This window comes from Vicia villosa, linkage group LG4 (genome assembly GCF_029867415.1).
Source record: "Vicia villosa cultivar HV-30 ecotype Madison, WI linkage group LG4, Vvil1.0, whole genome shotgun sequence".
In the NCBI taxonomy this organism is placed as follows: Eukaryota; Viridiplantae; Streptophyta; class Magnoliopsida; order Fabales; family Fabaceae; genus Vicia; species Vicia villosa.
Genome location: NC_081183.1, coordinates 51,056,660 through 51,072,676, shown reverse-complemented (window position 1 = coordinate 51,072,676; position 16,017 = coordinate 51,056,660). Strand labels below are relative to the sequence as shown.

The 16,017-nt window shown below is 36.6% G+C and overlaps 2 protein-coding genes across 2 annotated transcripts; one reads left to right on the top strand and one right to left on the bottom strand.

Moving 5' to 3' along the window:
• Positions 1-2,062: 2,062 nt before the first annotated feature.
• On the top strand, positions 2,063-4,785 carry LOC131597197 (uncharacterized). Its single transcript, XM_058869907.1, has 5 exons — positions 2,063-2,317; positions 2,548-2,624; positions 2,731-2,911; positions 3,016-3,153; positions 4,099-4,785. The coding sequence occupies exons 1-5, from the start codon at positions 2,063-2,065 to the stop codon at positions 4,783-4,785; spliced, it is 1,338 nt and encodes a 445-aa protein (XP_058725890.1).
• Positions 4,786-9,865: 5,080 nt separating this feature from the next.
• LOC131597196 (uncharacterized) lies at positions 9,866-15,719 on the bottom strand. The gene is made up of 5 exons (XM_058869906.1): positions 15,522-15,719; positions 14,684-15,458; positions 13,603-14,599; positions 12,707-13,224; positions 9,866-9,945 (listed from the first exon to the last, which is right to left on the bottom strand). Exons 1-5 carry the CDS (start codon positions 15,717-15,719, stop codon positions 9,866-9,868), a joined length of 2,568 nt encoding a protein of 855 aa, XP_058725889.1.
• Between the last annotated feature and the right edge of the window lie 298 nt (positions 15,720-16,017).

Genomic DNA, 16,017 nt, shown 5'->3' with positions numbered 1-16,017 from the left:
TCCAATGGAGTATTACATTCATGGGTAATATATTAAAATATTAAGTATGCTTTGATGTCATCACTTTCCAACTTCCATTGCTCAGCCTTCATGCAACCAGCCAGATGCTTGGATTTCCTTATTTTAGAATGCATCTTTTCATTGTAGCTAATATTGAGTAATCTGTTTTTGGATTTGAGTAATATGTTGTTAATATTGAGTAATCTGTTTTTGAATTTGAGTAATATGTTATTAATATTGAGTAATCTGTTTTTGGATTTGATTAATATGTTATTAATATTGAGTAATCTGTTTTTGGATTTGATTAATATGTTGTTAATATTGAATATATTCTGTTCCTTGCTTTCTGTTCTTGTTATTGAGTAATATGTTGTATGGACAGATATGAGAACAAGATCTGCGACACGAATTGACAACAATGACCATACTGCTGCAGTTGGGACAGAAGAGGAAGACTTAAATGATCATACTGCTGCAGTTGGGACAGAAGAGGAAGAGGATGGAATTGCTGACATGAGAAATAACAAAAGCAAAAAAACATCATCAAGGATATTGCATAGGTGTTTTCCTAAGAAGCTGACAGAATTAGTTATGTTGTTGAACGAGGGAAAGAAAGATCCTAGGAAGAAAGAAGACTGTATTAAGAAAGAGAAGTATATTAAGGAATGTGGATTTGGCGGATTGTTGAAACTGAACATCACCATTATCCCGGGGGTATTTGTAAGCTGGATTTTAAATAACTTTGACAAACATAGGGGAATGATTGTCAATGAAAATGCAAGAATTACTGTTGGAGAAGAAGATGTGAAGAGGGTATATGATTTGCCAAGGGGTAAGAAGATAATTGATTTGGAAAAGGTTGACAAATCAAATAAAGAAAAGTTGAAGAAATTTAAGGAGCAGCTCGGGTACATAGGGGAGGCTTATGATAGTATGATCCACATACATACCAATGTTTTGTATGAAAAATTGATGAAGTTTGAAATCACAAAGAACAAAGCTTGGGCAAAAGGTTTTATATTATTGGCTATCGGAACCATTCTTTGCCCTACTACTTCATATTTGATTAGTTTGAATTATGCTACAGTGTTGAGCGAAGTAAAGAAAGTTAGTAACTATAACTGGTGTCAACACTTAATTCAACATGCCAACGGAGGGATTAAGAAAGATGCATGTTCTGGGAAAGCAGACTTCCACTTTCTTCTAGTATGTAATCTATTAAAATATTGTTTTCATTGAATGTATCCTCTTTAAATTTTATTTAATAATCAAATTTAATATCTTCATTGTAGGTACATTTTTTAGATATGGTGCAAACAACCAAACAGAAGAAAATAGTTGAAAAAGCACCAAGTTGTGGAAATTGGGAGGATGGCAATGTGAGCTTGGAGTTGAAGAAAATAAAGGAGAAGGGAGGTTTCAACAAGGTGATCATTCTTGATAAACAAGATTGTGGTATTCCAGAAAGTAGTATGGCAGCAAAAGACATGGATGATGAAGTGATGCATGACAAAATTGCTGAGACTGCAAAACGTAGTAGAGAGAAAGTGATCCAAAGAAAAGGGAAAAAGCGAAAGACACAAAATGTGGATGATGAAATGATGGAGGCTCATTTGGCTCCACAAGACTACGCATTAGAAGAGGTATATCTGAACGAAATACTCAATATTAAAATTTAGTAGTGTAATATATTAGCAGTATTGAGTATTGAGTAATGCTTAGTATATGGTCATTCATTGTTATTTGAGTATCGAGTATTGTGTAATATATGACCATTCATTGTTATTTTAATATTCAGTATTGAGTGCTACAATTTGAGTATTGAGTATTGCATAATATATGGCTATTCATTGTTATTTTAGTATTCAGTATTACTGTTTGAGAGTACATGTTTAATATGTGGCTATACATGCTTAGTTTGAGTAATATGTGGCTATTGATTTGAATGCTTTTATGTACATTGCAGGCTAAAAAACAAATAAAAATTTGTGATGAAAAGCTGAAGTTTTGGGCAGATTGGAAGACTTATTGGGTCAAACAGGCAGAGGAAGCTGAGTCTTCAATGAGAAAAGGAAAAGAAGTTGGAGAAAAGGAGCATCGTTCTAATACGGGAAAAGAAGTTGGAGATAAAGAGGATGCTGCACATGAGCCTAGAAATGCAAGTCCTGAATTGGTTGAGAGTGAAGACAAGGATGATGATTCGGATCATGGGCTTGAAGAACAAGCTGCAAATTTAGTTGATAAAGAGGATGATGCAGAACAGCCCGGAAAAGAAGATGATGCAAATCAGCCTGAAAAGAAAGTCAAGAGAAGCATGGTGATACAGCTGAGATGAATGATTCTGATTGGGGTCAGCCTTCTTTTAGTCTAGGATTCAGTACTCCTATATCATTGGAAGTAGCATTACCAGTGGAAGAAAGTAGAAAGTCACCATCTGATGTGGCAACATACACACTTTTGGAGAACATACCACAAAATGAACAGTTTCCAAAAGGGATCTCAGCATTGTCATAATACTTTAGATCCCCATATGTAATGCAAATGAAGAAGGCGAAATTGAGTGAGGAAGACACACAATTGGTCAACTATGCGTGGACATTGGCAGAAGCAAATGGAGGAGCTATGTACGTTGATTTTTTAATTCCAGCCATTTAATATTTTTTTTAACTTCAATTTTTAAATGAGATTCATTATATTTCATCTCTAATTGATAATGATTTTAACATGAAGGGAGGTATTGTTCCAAGACAAATGCAAGATGTTAGACAACCTTAACAGGGGATCCTTATTTTGTCTCAAGAAGGATTGTAAGTTAGAGGGGGATGTCATTGGAAACTATTTTAGTTTCTTGAATAAAAAAGAGATGATGAAAGGAAAGATGAAAAGGTTCATATTCCCGGTTACATATGAAGTAAGTATCACATATTGATTAGTTTTAATTAACTAAAATTTACAATATCTTCATTGTTTAAATTCCCATATTAAATGTATTTTGTTATAATTATTTGCACATAGTTTGAGCATGGCGTCAAGATCACTAGACGCAAAAAGGATCATAGAGAAGCCCGTGTAGTGGCCGAGTATGCAGAAGATTTAGTAAGACAGCTCAAATACATGGATTTGAATGATATAGACATGGAAAATCCTGAATATGTAAGTACATTTTTGCTTAATATTTGTGCTAGTATTGAACATATTGTAAATATATTGTTGCGGCGTTACATCTACATAATAGTATACATAGTTTAAATAGGCGCAAGTTACTGTGCATAGAAAATATGTAGGATAGTATTCAATAATGTTTAAGTAATATGTTGATAGTATTGAGTAGTAATCTGTTTTGATTAATTACAAGGTTAGCTATAGCAATCTGTTTTGATTAATATGTTGATAGTATTGAGTAATCTGTACTGAGTAATCTGTACTGAGTAATCTGTATTGAGTAATCTGTTTTGATAGTATTAAGTTCCATGTTGATTATTGTACTCATGAATTCTTTTCATCATTACAGTAAAGTAATTAATTTATTATCTGATGTCAATTAACAATATACTCCATAAAGTCTCTATGTACTATGTAGTAAATAGTACTAGTAGCTTCCCTTAACTTGTTCCATATATGTATGTACCTAGCTAGATTTGTATGCAAATCAGAACATTATTAATTACTGCAGAAGATGTTGCACTTGGGTCTCAAATATAAATATTAGGGGGTTTAGAGATTTATCTTGCAAATGGTGGACCTTGAACTAACCTATCCATATTAAGATAAAGTGTTAAAGAACATATATGTGATGTAGATGAAAGGTTGGTTGGATATTTTGTTTTGAATAAAAACAGTGTTTCAAGTTTCTAGCATGTGTTTACGTGTGTAACAACAATACATACTTCTGGTTGGAATTGTGGATGCATATATACCTAACTTCTCAATTGTTGATAGTATTGAGTAATCTGTACTGAGTAATCTGTACTGAGTAATCTGTATTGAGTAATCTGTACTGAGTAATCTGTACTGAGTAATCTGTATTGAGTAATCTGTTTTGATAGTATTAAATTCCATGTTGATTATTGTACTCATGAATTCTTTTCATCATTACAGTGGTTTTTCCCAGTTTATTTGAAGAGTCACTATGCTGCATATGTGATTGATTTCAAAGAACAGAGGTTCGGATTTCTAAATAGTTGTGAAAGGTTCACATTTCAAAAAGAAGATGAATGGGATAATTGGGGGAAGTGGAAAGTGAGATATGGGATGGAGTTGTTAAATGCTAAGAGAAATGAACCTATAGACTTTAGTCAATGGAGTTGGGAGGATGTGAAAGTGCCTTTACAACATGATAGGAAATCATGCGGGCTATTTGTTCTGACATATATTGAGAAATGGGATAGCAAGCAAGCTGCAATTTGGGATTTTTTTAAGCATTGGGATATGATGACAAAGGAAGAGCAAGATGATTTCATGGAGATTCAAAGAGTAAAAGTGCTGTTAGACATCTTGAAGCGTGAGGACAATGAGTTGCTTCAAAACTTGACAAAGTTAGCTCTGACCTTGGCAGAAGAAGAGGCTGCATGTGCTATGGCGGATGACTTGGAGAAAGAAGCCGAGAAGAACAAAAAAAAGGTGAAGACAAAGAAGTCAGCCCCTAACTTGGGTGAAGAAGAGGAAGAATGTTCTATGGCACAAGTCCTTGAGAAAGAAGCTGAAGAGGTTGTAGACAAGATCGAGAAAGAAGCCGGGAAGAAGACAAAAAAACTTAGGACAAAAAGGAAAAAAACTATATATTGAATTGTGTAGTAAGACTTGTATGAGCAAATTGTATGAGCAAATTGTTTCTTTAAGCTTAAATTTGGACAAATTGTTTCTTTAATACCAAACATATGCTATATTCATTTTGATGCTGGGACAAGATTTGTCATGTGATGATGTATAGTTCTGCATTGTTTCTAGTCAATTTTGTAGTTGTTATATAATGATGTATATTTCTTCTTGAAACTAAATTGAATTTGAATCAGTTATGGTAAATGATATATTGCTTGAATGTGAAACACTGACACAGCATTATTCATGCATAGTCTTCTGTTGACTTTTCGTTATTCAAACGTTGAAGTTTATTTGTTATAAAAATAATTTACGTAGAGTAACTGTTTCAACTCATGTACATAATAAACTATTATATGATATTAGACTTATCTTTATAAAATTAATTTATAAAATAAAGAGTATCACTATCTATAATTAGTTTTAGGCTTATAACTATAATTAGACTTATCTTTAGACTTGACAATATATTTTGTGACGTAGATGACTATGCATACTCAACAAAACATTTCATCATTGAAAACAACCAAATATAGAACTTGTCAAGTTCTTATATCATCATAACCCGAAGTACACGTTACCCTTAATTGGTATAAATCTAGGATATAAAACCAAGAATAAATTAGTAGAATTTAAATACATATAACATATATGGACTAAAGATTTTCTTCTAAATATATAATAAAGTACTGCATAAGATTTGTTTAAGGATTTCTTCCCTTGGACTCAATAACTCATCATATCTGCAAACTCCTGAGCAAATGAAGTGCCCTTTGCCACTGTGGTTTTTCTGACAGAACAATTCTTCTTAAAGCTGGGACTGCTCCAGCAGCTATAATTCCTGAATGGTTCTCACTATCCATACTCAGATTATACAGCTATAATTGTTGATTCCTAATTGAAAAACAAACTAATTCATCTACTGATTGATTAATTGAGCAGAAGCTAAACTGGCAATGGAAACATAGAAATATCTGTAGCGCTAAAAATTACTCGAGGTGTCTACACACTCGAAAAAGAACAGAGTCGCCACCGATCTTTATTAATTCCATAATGGAAAGGGAAAATATCGAATAAAACCCACGAATAAAAAGAAATGGATAAGACGGTCATTGCAACCAAATTAGGGTTCGGGAGTCGGTTAAGCAAGGGGAAGGTATTAGCACCCCTCACCTCCATCGTACTCGATGGGACCCATTTAGTTAGTTTTATGAATGAGTGTTTGCATAATGTTTGCGTTCTTTAATTTATTAATTAATAAAAGAGAAAAGAAAAAAGGATTTTATTTTTTATTATTGTGCTCTCCAAGACGTTTGTGTCTTGTGCCTACGTATTCCCTCGTGCAATGGGAAAGTCAGAGCAATCGTAGTTCGGATAAAAAACTACGAGTTTGTTGGTTAATTTTATAAAGGATGTTTAGTGTTTGGTTCGAAGGATCAAAGGTATTCAAGAGGTGTGCACCCCTTGTCACTTAATCACTTTGATTTGATTAAGGAAAGATTTTAATGGTTTGATTCAAAGGATCAAAGGTATTCAAGAGGTGTGCACCCCTTGTCACTTAATCACTTTGATTTGATTAAGGAAAGATTTTAATATTTGATTCAAAGGATCAAAGGTATTCAAGAGGTGTGCACCCCTTGTCACTCAATCGCTTTGATTTAATTAAGAAAGATAACTTTTAAGGTTTGATTCAAAGGATCAAAGGTATTCGAGAGGTGTGCACCCCTTGTCACTCAATCGCTTTGATTTAATTAAGAAAGATAACTTTTAAGGTTTGATTCAAAGGATCAAAGGTATTCAAGAGGTGTGCACCCCTTGTCACTTAATCACTTTGATTTAATTAAGAAAGATTTTTAATCGTTTGATTCAAAGGATCGAAGGTATTCAAGAGGTGTGCACCCCTTGTCACTCGATCACTTTGATTTAATTAAGAAAGATTTGTTTGATTCAAAGGATCAAAGGTATTCAAGAGGTGTGCACCCCTTGTCACTTAATCACTTTGATTTAATAAGAAAGATTTTCTAAGTTTGATTCAAAGGATCAAAGGTATTCAAGAGGTGTGCACCCCTTGTCACTTAATCACTTTGATTTAATAAGAAAGATTTTCTAAGTTTGATTCAAAGGATCAAAGGTATTCAAGAGGTGTGCACCCCTTGTCACTTAATCACTTTGATTTAATTAAGAAAGAATTTTATTCAAAGGATCAAAGGTATTCAAGAGGTGTGCACCCCTTGTCACTTAATCACTTCGATTTAATTAAGAAAGAATTTTAATATTTGATTCAAAGGATCAAAGGTATTCAAGAGGTGTGCACCCCTTGTCACTTAATCACTTTGATTTAATTAAGAAGGATTTTTAACTTAATTAATGCGTTTTGGTCCAAAAGATTAAGGTGTTTAAGAGGTGTTCACCCCTTATCACTCGATCTTTCGGTATGATTAAGAAAGGAGATTTTTGAAAAGAATAAACTCGACGTTGGATCGAGAAGTTATTGGTAACGATTTGGCATTGAACCAAGTTTATTGACTTTTCGGATTGAAGAATTAATCTAAAGTTTTTGGTATTTTTAATATTAGGAGAAACATAAAATCGAATTATAAAACAAATGGCATGTTTTTGTATTTTAACATACATAAGAAAATGAAAACAATTAGTAAAATAACATAGAAACAAATTATAATAAAATAAAGTCAATTGGGCTTAAAAATAGTAAAATGGGGGTGTGCTGAAAAGAAATGGGGCGCTGAGCCTGAGTTGCAGAAAGGCCCAAGATGGTTGACAATAAAACAAAAAAACGATGGACCTGGGCCGGGTCAGGTTGACCCAGGATCCATGCCAACTTCTAAACACATAGCGGGTTGAAAACCCTAAAGAGCAAAAACGGCTCTCTTCTCTGAGAAAGAAAAAAAAAACACGTTCTCTTCCTCTCAATTTCGCACTTCGCTGCTGAGCAAACAAGCCACAGCGACAACACAACATCTCTCCTCTCCATTCTTTTAATCTCGTTTCACATAAACGCCGAAAATCGATGGCTCTCTCTCTCCGATTTCTCACCAATGTACCTCAGAACACAGAGATTTATTCAAAAAAAAAACCTCAAGCTACGAAGGGCACAACAACAAAGAATAACTCGGTTCCTAACTCACAACCCTAACTCACTTGGTCCTCAGCGGAAAAGAAAAGGGACAACGACTCGATTCTCTCGGTTTTCTTGATTCCTCCCTCTGTTTTATCATTATCATTCTTTATTGAGCAAGTTTTTGTATGTACTCATAGCTTTATGTGGCTTGATATTTTTTTTTTTGCGATTTATTTGATTATTGTTTAGGCAGGGAAAGCAGAACAAAGAATATAGGCAGAGGCACTATATCAGTAACTCAGACAAATTCAGTAGCACAGAATCACCTCAACACCATGAGGGCAACCGAAAAAGCTTCTCTCTTTTGTGTTTTTCATTGGTGAATCAGTTATATACAAACATGGCATTAGGGAGATACCGAACCAAAGGATACAAATAAATAGAGCTAACACATCATCAAAGTTTCAAGGCTATATAGAAGTTCAAAGAAAAATACCTTAACGAAGTTTGTGTTTTATTTGCAAAAGGTATGATCTGCAACTGAGAAATCCCTGATAATATTATGCTTCCTGAACAAGATTTCTACCCCTTTCTGTAGATTAGGAGATAATGATGATATGGTGGCTTGGTATTGGTATTGAAACTCTGTCTGCAGGGGGCTGTGCTCAAATATCTCAGAGTTTCAATGTGAAAACTCTGAGTATTTCTTTGTATCTTTTGCTGAGCTTTAAGTGATGAGTTTAGGGTTTTTGTGACAAAGGGTGGCTGTCGATTTTCTTTCCTCCTCTTGTTCTAGGGTTTAACAGCATTTATACAAAGAGTCTTTGAGGCTTGGAGGGAAAAGAAATTTGAATAGAATTCTGGTTTTGGATAATTCTGAGCAATCCTTTTTCGTTTTCCTACTCCTTTCTTTTTCTCTCCTCAATTTGATGCAAACTCTGTCTTTTGTGTTGCAAGCTTTCTCTAATGTAGTATCTGTTTCCTACTCTTTCTGTAGCAGGTTTCTGTTTTGCCCATTTTCAGGTAATTGACTTGGTGCACACAGCAGGCAGCAGGCCTTTTGGATGGTTTTGGTGCACACAGCATTGGGCAATGTCTCAGTAACAACAATGGGCTTAGCAGCACTAGTTTAGGGCTCTTAGAGTTTGGGTATAGGGACTGGTTTCATGTAGTAACTTGTGCAATTCATTTTGTAACATTCTCAATGCTTATTTCAAATATTCACTCCAATTGATTAATGAAGCTATAGAATGTATCATGTAACTCTTGTAATTTTCAAATGAAGTCTCTCTTTTTTCTTGTAGGATGTAATGTTATTTGAAATTGAATGAAAAAGTGTTATTGGAATTGTGGATGAATTTGCCCCTTTGGAATAATTTTGGAAGTTTTGAATTTTCTTTGTTTGCATTTCTTGATTCGCCTTCGAGTTAATTCACATGAATTTGATCTTGAAAAGAACATTAGAATGATGAATAAAGTTGAACTCTTGCCATTTTTTATTTGGAATTAGAAATCTCGACGAAAACCATGAACTCCAATAACTTGTCTTCCAAGGAATTCATGTAAATGAAACTTCCCATTTGAACTTGAATCACATCCTTTAAATCTTCGATTCAAATCCAATTCAATTTGCAAACAAACAAGTTGAATAGGCAACAAAACCTTGTCAAAAGAATCGTAACCACATCTTTTCTTGTGCAATTCATAATCAATGAATCTTAATCTTCTGACTTTAGGTGCTTAATGATGAAGAAACGACTTTGATTCTATGAAATTTCAAAACAAATTTCAATCTATTGACAAGTATCATCACAATATGAAAACCTCGATTCAAAGATCTTCAGTTGTCTTGGTGTAACCCTAAACACTCTAATTCAAAAATCTTGCATCCTGATGCTGAGAAGAGAAGAATAGCCTTGTAGCTTGATGAGGAAGAAATCTATAATAACCATAATTCAAAACCCTAATTCACGAGGACCATTGCTCAAGAGAAGAACCAGATGAATCTGTCTTATTTGGTGAGAAAGTCTCAAAACCAGCGTGAAATCCTAAATTGCACAAATGTCGTTCATTTGAAATCATGCCTTAGTGAATGACTGAATGAATGATATGCAAATGATCTAATGGAACAAAATGTATGGGTCAAAAATTGGGGTATGACAGATGCCCCTATTTAAGTGTCTTCAATCTAGAGGTATGAAGATTGAAATCTTCGTCTCGACGTGATTGAAGAGACTTAAATACAAAAATACACAATTTTTGGCCCTAAGAACTACAAATATGCATATGATATGATATATATGAATGCATATGAGGGAAAATAATGGTAAAAGGTGTCACAAGAGACGAGTCACTACTGGAGAAACCAAGCAAATAACAAAGGAATTCCATAGAGGAATAATGACAAAACAACCCAATTGGGGAAAGAATTACAACAAAGGGATATCCAAGTCCACTAGGGAATGGACTCTAACTCCACTGGGGAAAAGATTACAAATCTACTCGGGAAAACACATCATTGGCAGAGAAACAAAAGAATCACCAACGTTTACTGAAGGTGTACTACCAACTTTTACTGATGGTAGAGAAACAAAAGGGATACACCAACGTTTACTGAAGGTGAACTACCGACTTTTACTGAAGGTAGGGAAATGAAAGATACACCAACGTTTACTGAAGGTGAACTACCGACTTTTACTGAAGGTAGAAGAACAAAAGAGTCACCGACGTTTATTGAAGGTGAACTACCAACTTTTACTGAAGGTAGGGAAATGAAAGATACACCAACGTTTACTGAAGGTGAACTACCAACTTTTACTGAAGGTAGAGAAATGAAAGATACACCAACGTTTACTGAAGGTGAACTACCGACTTTTACTGAAGGTAGAGAAATGAAAGAATCACCGACGTTTACTGAAGGTGGACTACCGACTTTTACTGAAGGTAGGGAAACAAAAGAATCACCGACGTTTACTGAAGGTGAACTACCGACTTTTACTGAAGGTAGGGAAACAAAAGAATCACCGACGTTTACTGAAGGTGAACTACCGACTTTTACTGAAGGTAGAACAACAAAAGATGCACCGACGTTTACTGAAGGTGAACTACCGACTTTTACTGAAGGTAGAGTAACAAAAGATACACCGACGTTTACTGAAGGTGAACTACCGACTTTTACTGAAGGTAGAGTAACAAATGGATCACCGACGTTTGCTGAAGGTGAACTACCAACGTTTACTGAAGGTAGACTACCGACTTTTACTGAAGGTAGAGAAACAAAAGATACACCGACGTTTACTGAAGGTGAAGGAATTTTCATCTGGACATCAACTTTTTACTTGAAGATGCAGGAATCTCTTTATCAAAGGTGTAAAATAAATACACTATTGATCCAAATTTCATTGATTTGAAAGGTCTACATGATCAGATACAAAAAAATCAATCCAGGAATGAGCTGGAAAGAAACAATCAACCAAGACTCCTCCTTGTGAGGGAATAAACTCATCTAAGGATTTATCTTATCCAAAAGGGAAACGAAAGCTAAAGCAAACACTCCCACGAGGGATAGACTCAGTGGGGAACTTAGAAGGATAGACACCTTTCTGCTTAGGGCTGACGCTCTATTGGAGAGAAAAGGTATGCCACTTGGTAATAGATACTACCAACGTGGGTTTGGGGTCATTAGGAAATGCAAATATGCACGAAATGTGTGAGTATGAGTGTATGAATGTCATGCATATGCTGACAAAACAAACCAAGGATACTTGTATTAATAACAATCAGAACTTCACAGTACAGGTTAAATATTTGGCAAGCCTAACTGGGGAACAACAAAAATCACTGATGGAGTTTGTTTTCGTTATAATGCTTGAACCTCTTGGTGGGATGATAGCTCACGTTTGGAGCAAAATTTATGGTCCAAAATTCTTAATATTGATGTCTCGATGGGGGCCAAATGACCATTAACTCCGCTTTGAAGGGGAGGAAACTAAACTCCGAGGACCATTGGGGAATTTATTCAAGTTCAGTACCCAATGGAGGTAGTAAACCACCACATGCAGATATCCGCGAACCATGTCACTAAGGTAATCTGTTTGGGAGGATTGCTCCAACTCTGTGCTTGGAGATTTAGCCACCCTTGGAATAATTGTTGACATCCCTTTTGGATTCGTAAATCAGAGGAAAAACCTTTTTAGTGTTGTTTTCTTTTTTTTTTTTTAAAAAGAGTAGGTTTATTATTTAAAATGAAAAGTTCCAAAAAACATATCATCAAAAAAACAAAATTCTACGAGAGGCGGAAATAAAACAGGAACAACAAGCAATGGGGCAAAGGCTCAAATTTTATTTAATGGAATGGTAGTCCACAAAAGGCATGACTCCATAGATCATTACAAAGTTTGGAAAATGGTATAAATGGGAAAAGACTACATTGAAATACAATGAACACTATTCTCCCTAACAACTTTGAATTCCAACTGCGCCCCCGCCTTAGTCGAAATTGTATTTGATGAAGAATCTCTGGTTGCTTCCAAGTGATCGGATTCGGTTAAATGCAGTTACTTGCCATAATCCTTAACTTTTGCGTAGACTGCCCTTTCAGGTTTTCAATCTACCAGGATAACTATTTTCTTTTTATGTCTCTAATTTTTGCCTGGACCGCCCTTTCGGGTTTTCAGTCCACCGAGACGCTCATTTTTGCCTAAGTCGCCCTTTCAGGTTTTCAACTTAGCGAGCTGTTCTTTTATTTTTATTTTTAGGCGAAGTATTTCTTGACTGCATCAGCATTCATAGGTCGCGGGAGCTCCTCACCGTCCATAGTAGCAAGAATCATGGCTCCTCCGGAGAAAGCCTTCTTAACAACGTATGGACCTTCATAATTTGGTGCCCACTTGCCCCTAGGATCAGGTTGGAAGGACAATACCTTCTTGAGTACAAGGTCACCTTCTCTAAACTCTCGAGGTTTGACCTTCTTGTCGAATGCCTTCTTTAATCTCCTCTGATATAGTTGACCATGACACAGAGCTGTCAATCTCTTTTCTTCGATTAGATTCAGTTGATCAAACCTGTTTTGACACCATTCAGCCTCAGTCAACCTGGCTTCCATCAATACTCTCATTGACGGGATCTCTACTTCTACTGGGAGTACTGCTTCCATCCCATAGACCAAAGAGAAAGGAGTTGCCCCTGTCGAAGTTCGGACCGACGTACGGTATCCATGCAAAGCAAAAGGAAGCATCTCATGCCAATCTTTATATGTAACCACCATCTTTTGCAAGATCCTTTTAATATTTTTATTAGCAGCTTCAACAGCACCATTCATCTTAGGTCTGTATGGAGAAGAATTGTGATGCTCGATCTTGAAGCTTTCACAGAGTTCCCTCATCATGTTATTGTTCAAGTTAGAGCCATTATCGGTGATGATCTTATTCGGGACACCATATCTGCATATGATTTGGTTTTTGATAAACTTGACAACTACTTGTTTTGTTACGTTGGCGTATGAAGCCGCTTCAACCCACTTGGTGAAATAATCAATGGCAACCAATATAAAGCGATGACCGTTTGAAGCTTTGGGTTGAATCATGCCAATCATATCAATTCCCCACATAGAGAATGGCCATGGGGAAGAAATGACGTTAAGCAAAGTCGGGGGAATGTGTATCTTATCAGCATAAATTTGACATTTGTGGCATTTCTTCACAAACTGGAAACAATCTGACTCCATGGTCAACCAGTAATAGCCTGCCCGAAGCATCTTCTTAGCCATGGAATGACCATTGGCATGAGTACCAAAAGAACCTTCGTGAACCTCTTTCATTAACATGTTTGCCTCGTGTTTATCCACGCATCTGAGCAAGATCATGTCATAATTCCTTTTGTACAAAACATCGCCATTGAGGAAAAAGTTGAATGCTAATCTCCTTAAAGTCTTCTTGTCTTTACTTGATGCTTCAGGTGGGTATTCATGATCTTTGAGGAAACACTTTATATCATGATACCATGGTTTGTTATCTATCTCAGTTTCCGTTGTGAAGACATGGGCAGGTCTATCGAGGCGTCTAATTGTGATGCGAGGCACTTCATTATGGGCGTTCACTTTGTACATGGAAGACAAGGTGGCCAGAGCATCTGCCATCTGGTTTTCGTCTCTAGGTATATGATGGAAAGTAACTTTGTCGAAGAACGGTAGCAAACGTCTAGCATAGTCTCTGTATGGGATCAACCCCGGATGACGAGTTTCCCATTCACCTTTGATCTGATTGATTACCAATGACGAATCTCCATACACGTCGAGAATTTTAATTCTCAAGTCAATAGCTTCCTCAAGACCCATGATACAAGCCTCATACTCTGCTATATTGTTCGTGCACTCAAAACAAATTCTAGCGGTAAATGGAACGTGAGAACCATGGGGAGTAATGATGACTGCCCCAACTCCATGGCCAAAAGAATTAGAAGCTCCATCAAATACCAAACCCCACCGGGATACAGGCTCAGGTCCCTCCTCAGGGCCTGGCTCTTCACAATCTTTCATCCTCAGATACATGACATCTTCATCAGGGAAATCAAATTTAACTGTTTGATAATCTTCAATAGGCTGGTGAGCCAAGTGATCCGCTAAAATGCTTCCCTTGATAGCTTTCTGCGCACGGTACTCTATGTCATATTCAGACAGTAACATCTGCCAGCGAGCAATCCTTCCTGTCAAAGCGGGCTTTTCAAAGATATACTTGATCGGATCCATTTTGGATATCAACCAAGTGGTATGATTCAGCATATATTGACGGAGACGTTTTGCTGCCCAAGCCAAAGCGCAACAGGTCTTCTCAAGTAACGTATAGCGGGATTCACAATCAGTAAACTTCTTGCTTAAATAATAGATGGCATGTTCTTTCCTTCCAGTATCATCTTGTTGTCCAAGGACACAACCCATAGACTCTTCCAAAACAGTTAGGTACATGATTAGGGGTCTACCCTCCACTGGTGGGATCAAGATAGGAGGTTCAAGTAAATACTCTTTGATACTGTCAAAAGCTTTCTGGCAATCATCATTCCATACAATGCTCTGATCTTTCCGAAGCAACTTGAAGATTGGCCCACATGTGGCAGTCATGTGAGATATAAACCTGGAGATGTAGTTCAAACGCCCAAGGAAACCTCTGACTTGTTTCTCAGTCCTCGGTGCGGGCATGTCACGGATAGCTCTAACTTTGTCCGGATCGACTTCAATGCCCTTCTGGCTGACAATGAAACCCAACAGCTTTCCAGATCTAACACCAAAAGTGCATTTGTTTGGGTTCAAGCGGAGCTTGTATTTTCTCAAACGCTCAAACAACTTCAATAAGTATACCACATGATCTTCTTCGGTGTTAGACTTGGCAATCATATCATCAACATAAACTTCAATCTCTTTATGCATCATATCGTGGAAGAGGGTTGTCATGGCTCTTTGGTAAGTAGCACCAGCGTTCTTCAAACCGAAAGGCATCACTCTATAGCAGAACGTACCCCAAGGTGTAATAAATGCGGTCTTTTCCATGTCCTCAGGTGCCATTTTGATCTGGTTGTAACCAGAGAAACCGTCCATAAAGGAGAAAACATTGTACTTAGCCGTACTATCTACCAGTATATCAATGTGGGGTAAAGGGAAATCATCTTTAGGGCTGGCTTTGTTCAAATCTCGATAATCGACACACATTCGAACCTTGCCACCCTTCTTGGGAACAGGTACTATGTTGGCTAACCATTGAGGGTATTCTGATGTAACGAGAAAACCTGCATCAATCTGCTTTTGAACTTCCTCTTTGATCAGCACTGCCATGTTCGGGTGAGTTCTTCTCAATTTCTGTTTAACTGGTGGACACTCTGGTTTCAACGGCAAGTGATGTTCCACAATATCTGTGTCTAACCCTGGCATATCTTGATAAGACCAGGCGAAAACATCAGCGTACTCTCTCAACAACTCCATCAATCCTTTCTTGACGTCTTCAGCGAGCAGTGCCCCAATCTTAACTTCTTTCTTGTCTTTTTCAGAACCCAAATCAATCACTTCTATTGGTTCTTCGTGAGGTTGAATGGTCCTCTGTTCTCGTTCAAGCAAACGGGAGATCTCGTCAGGA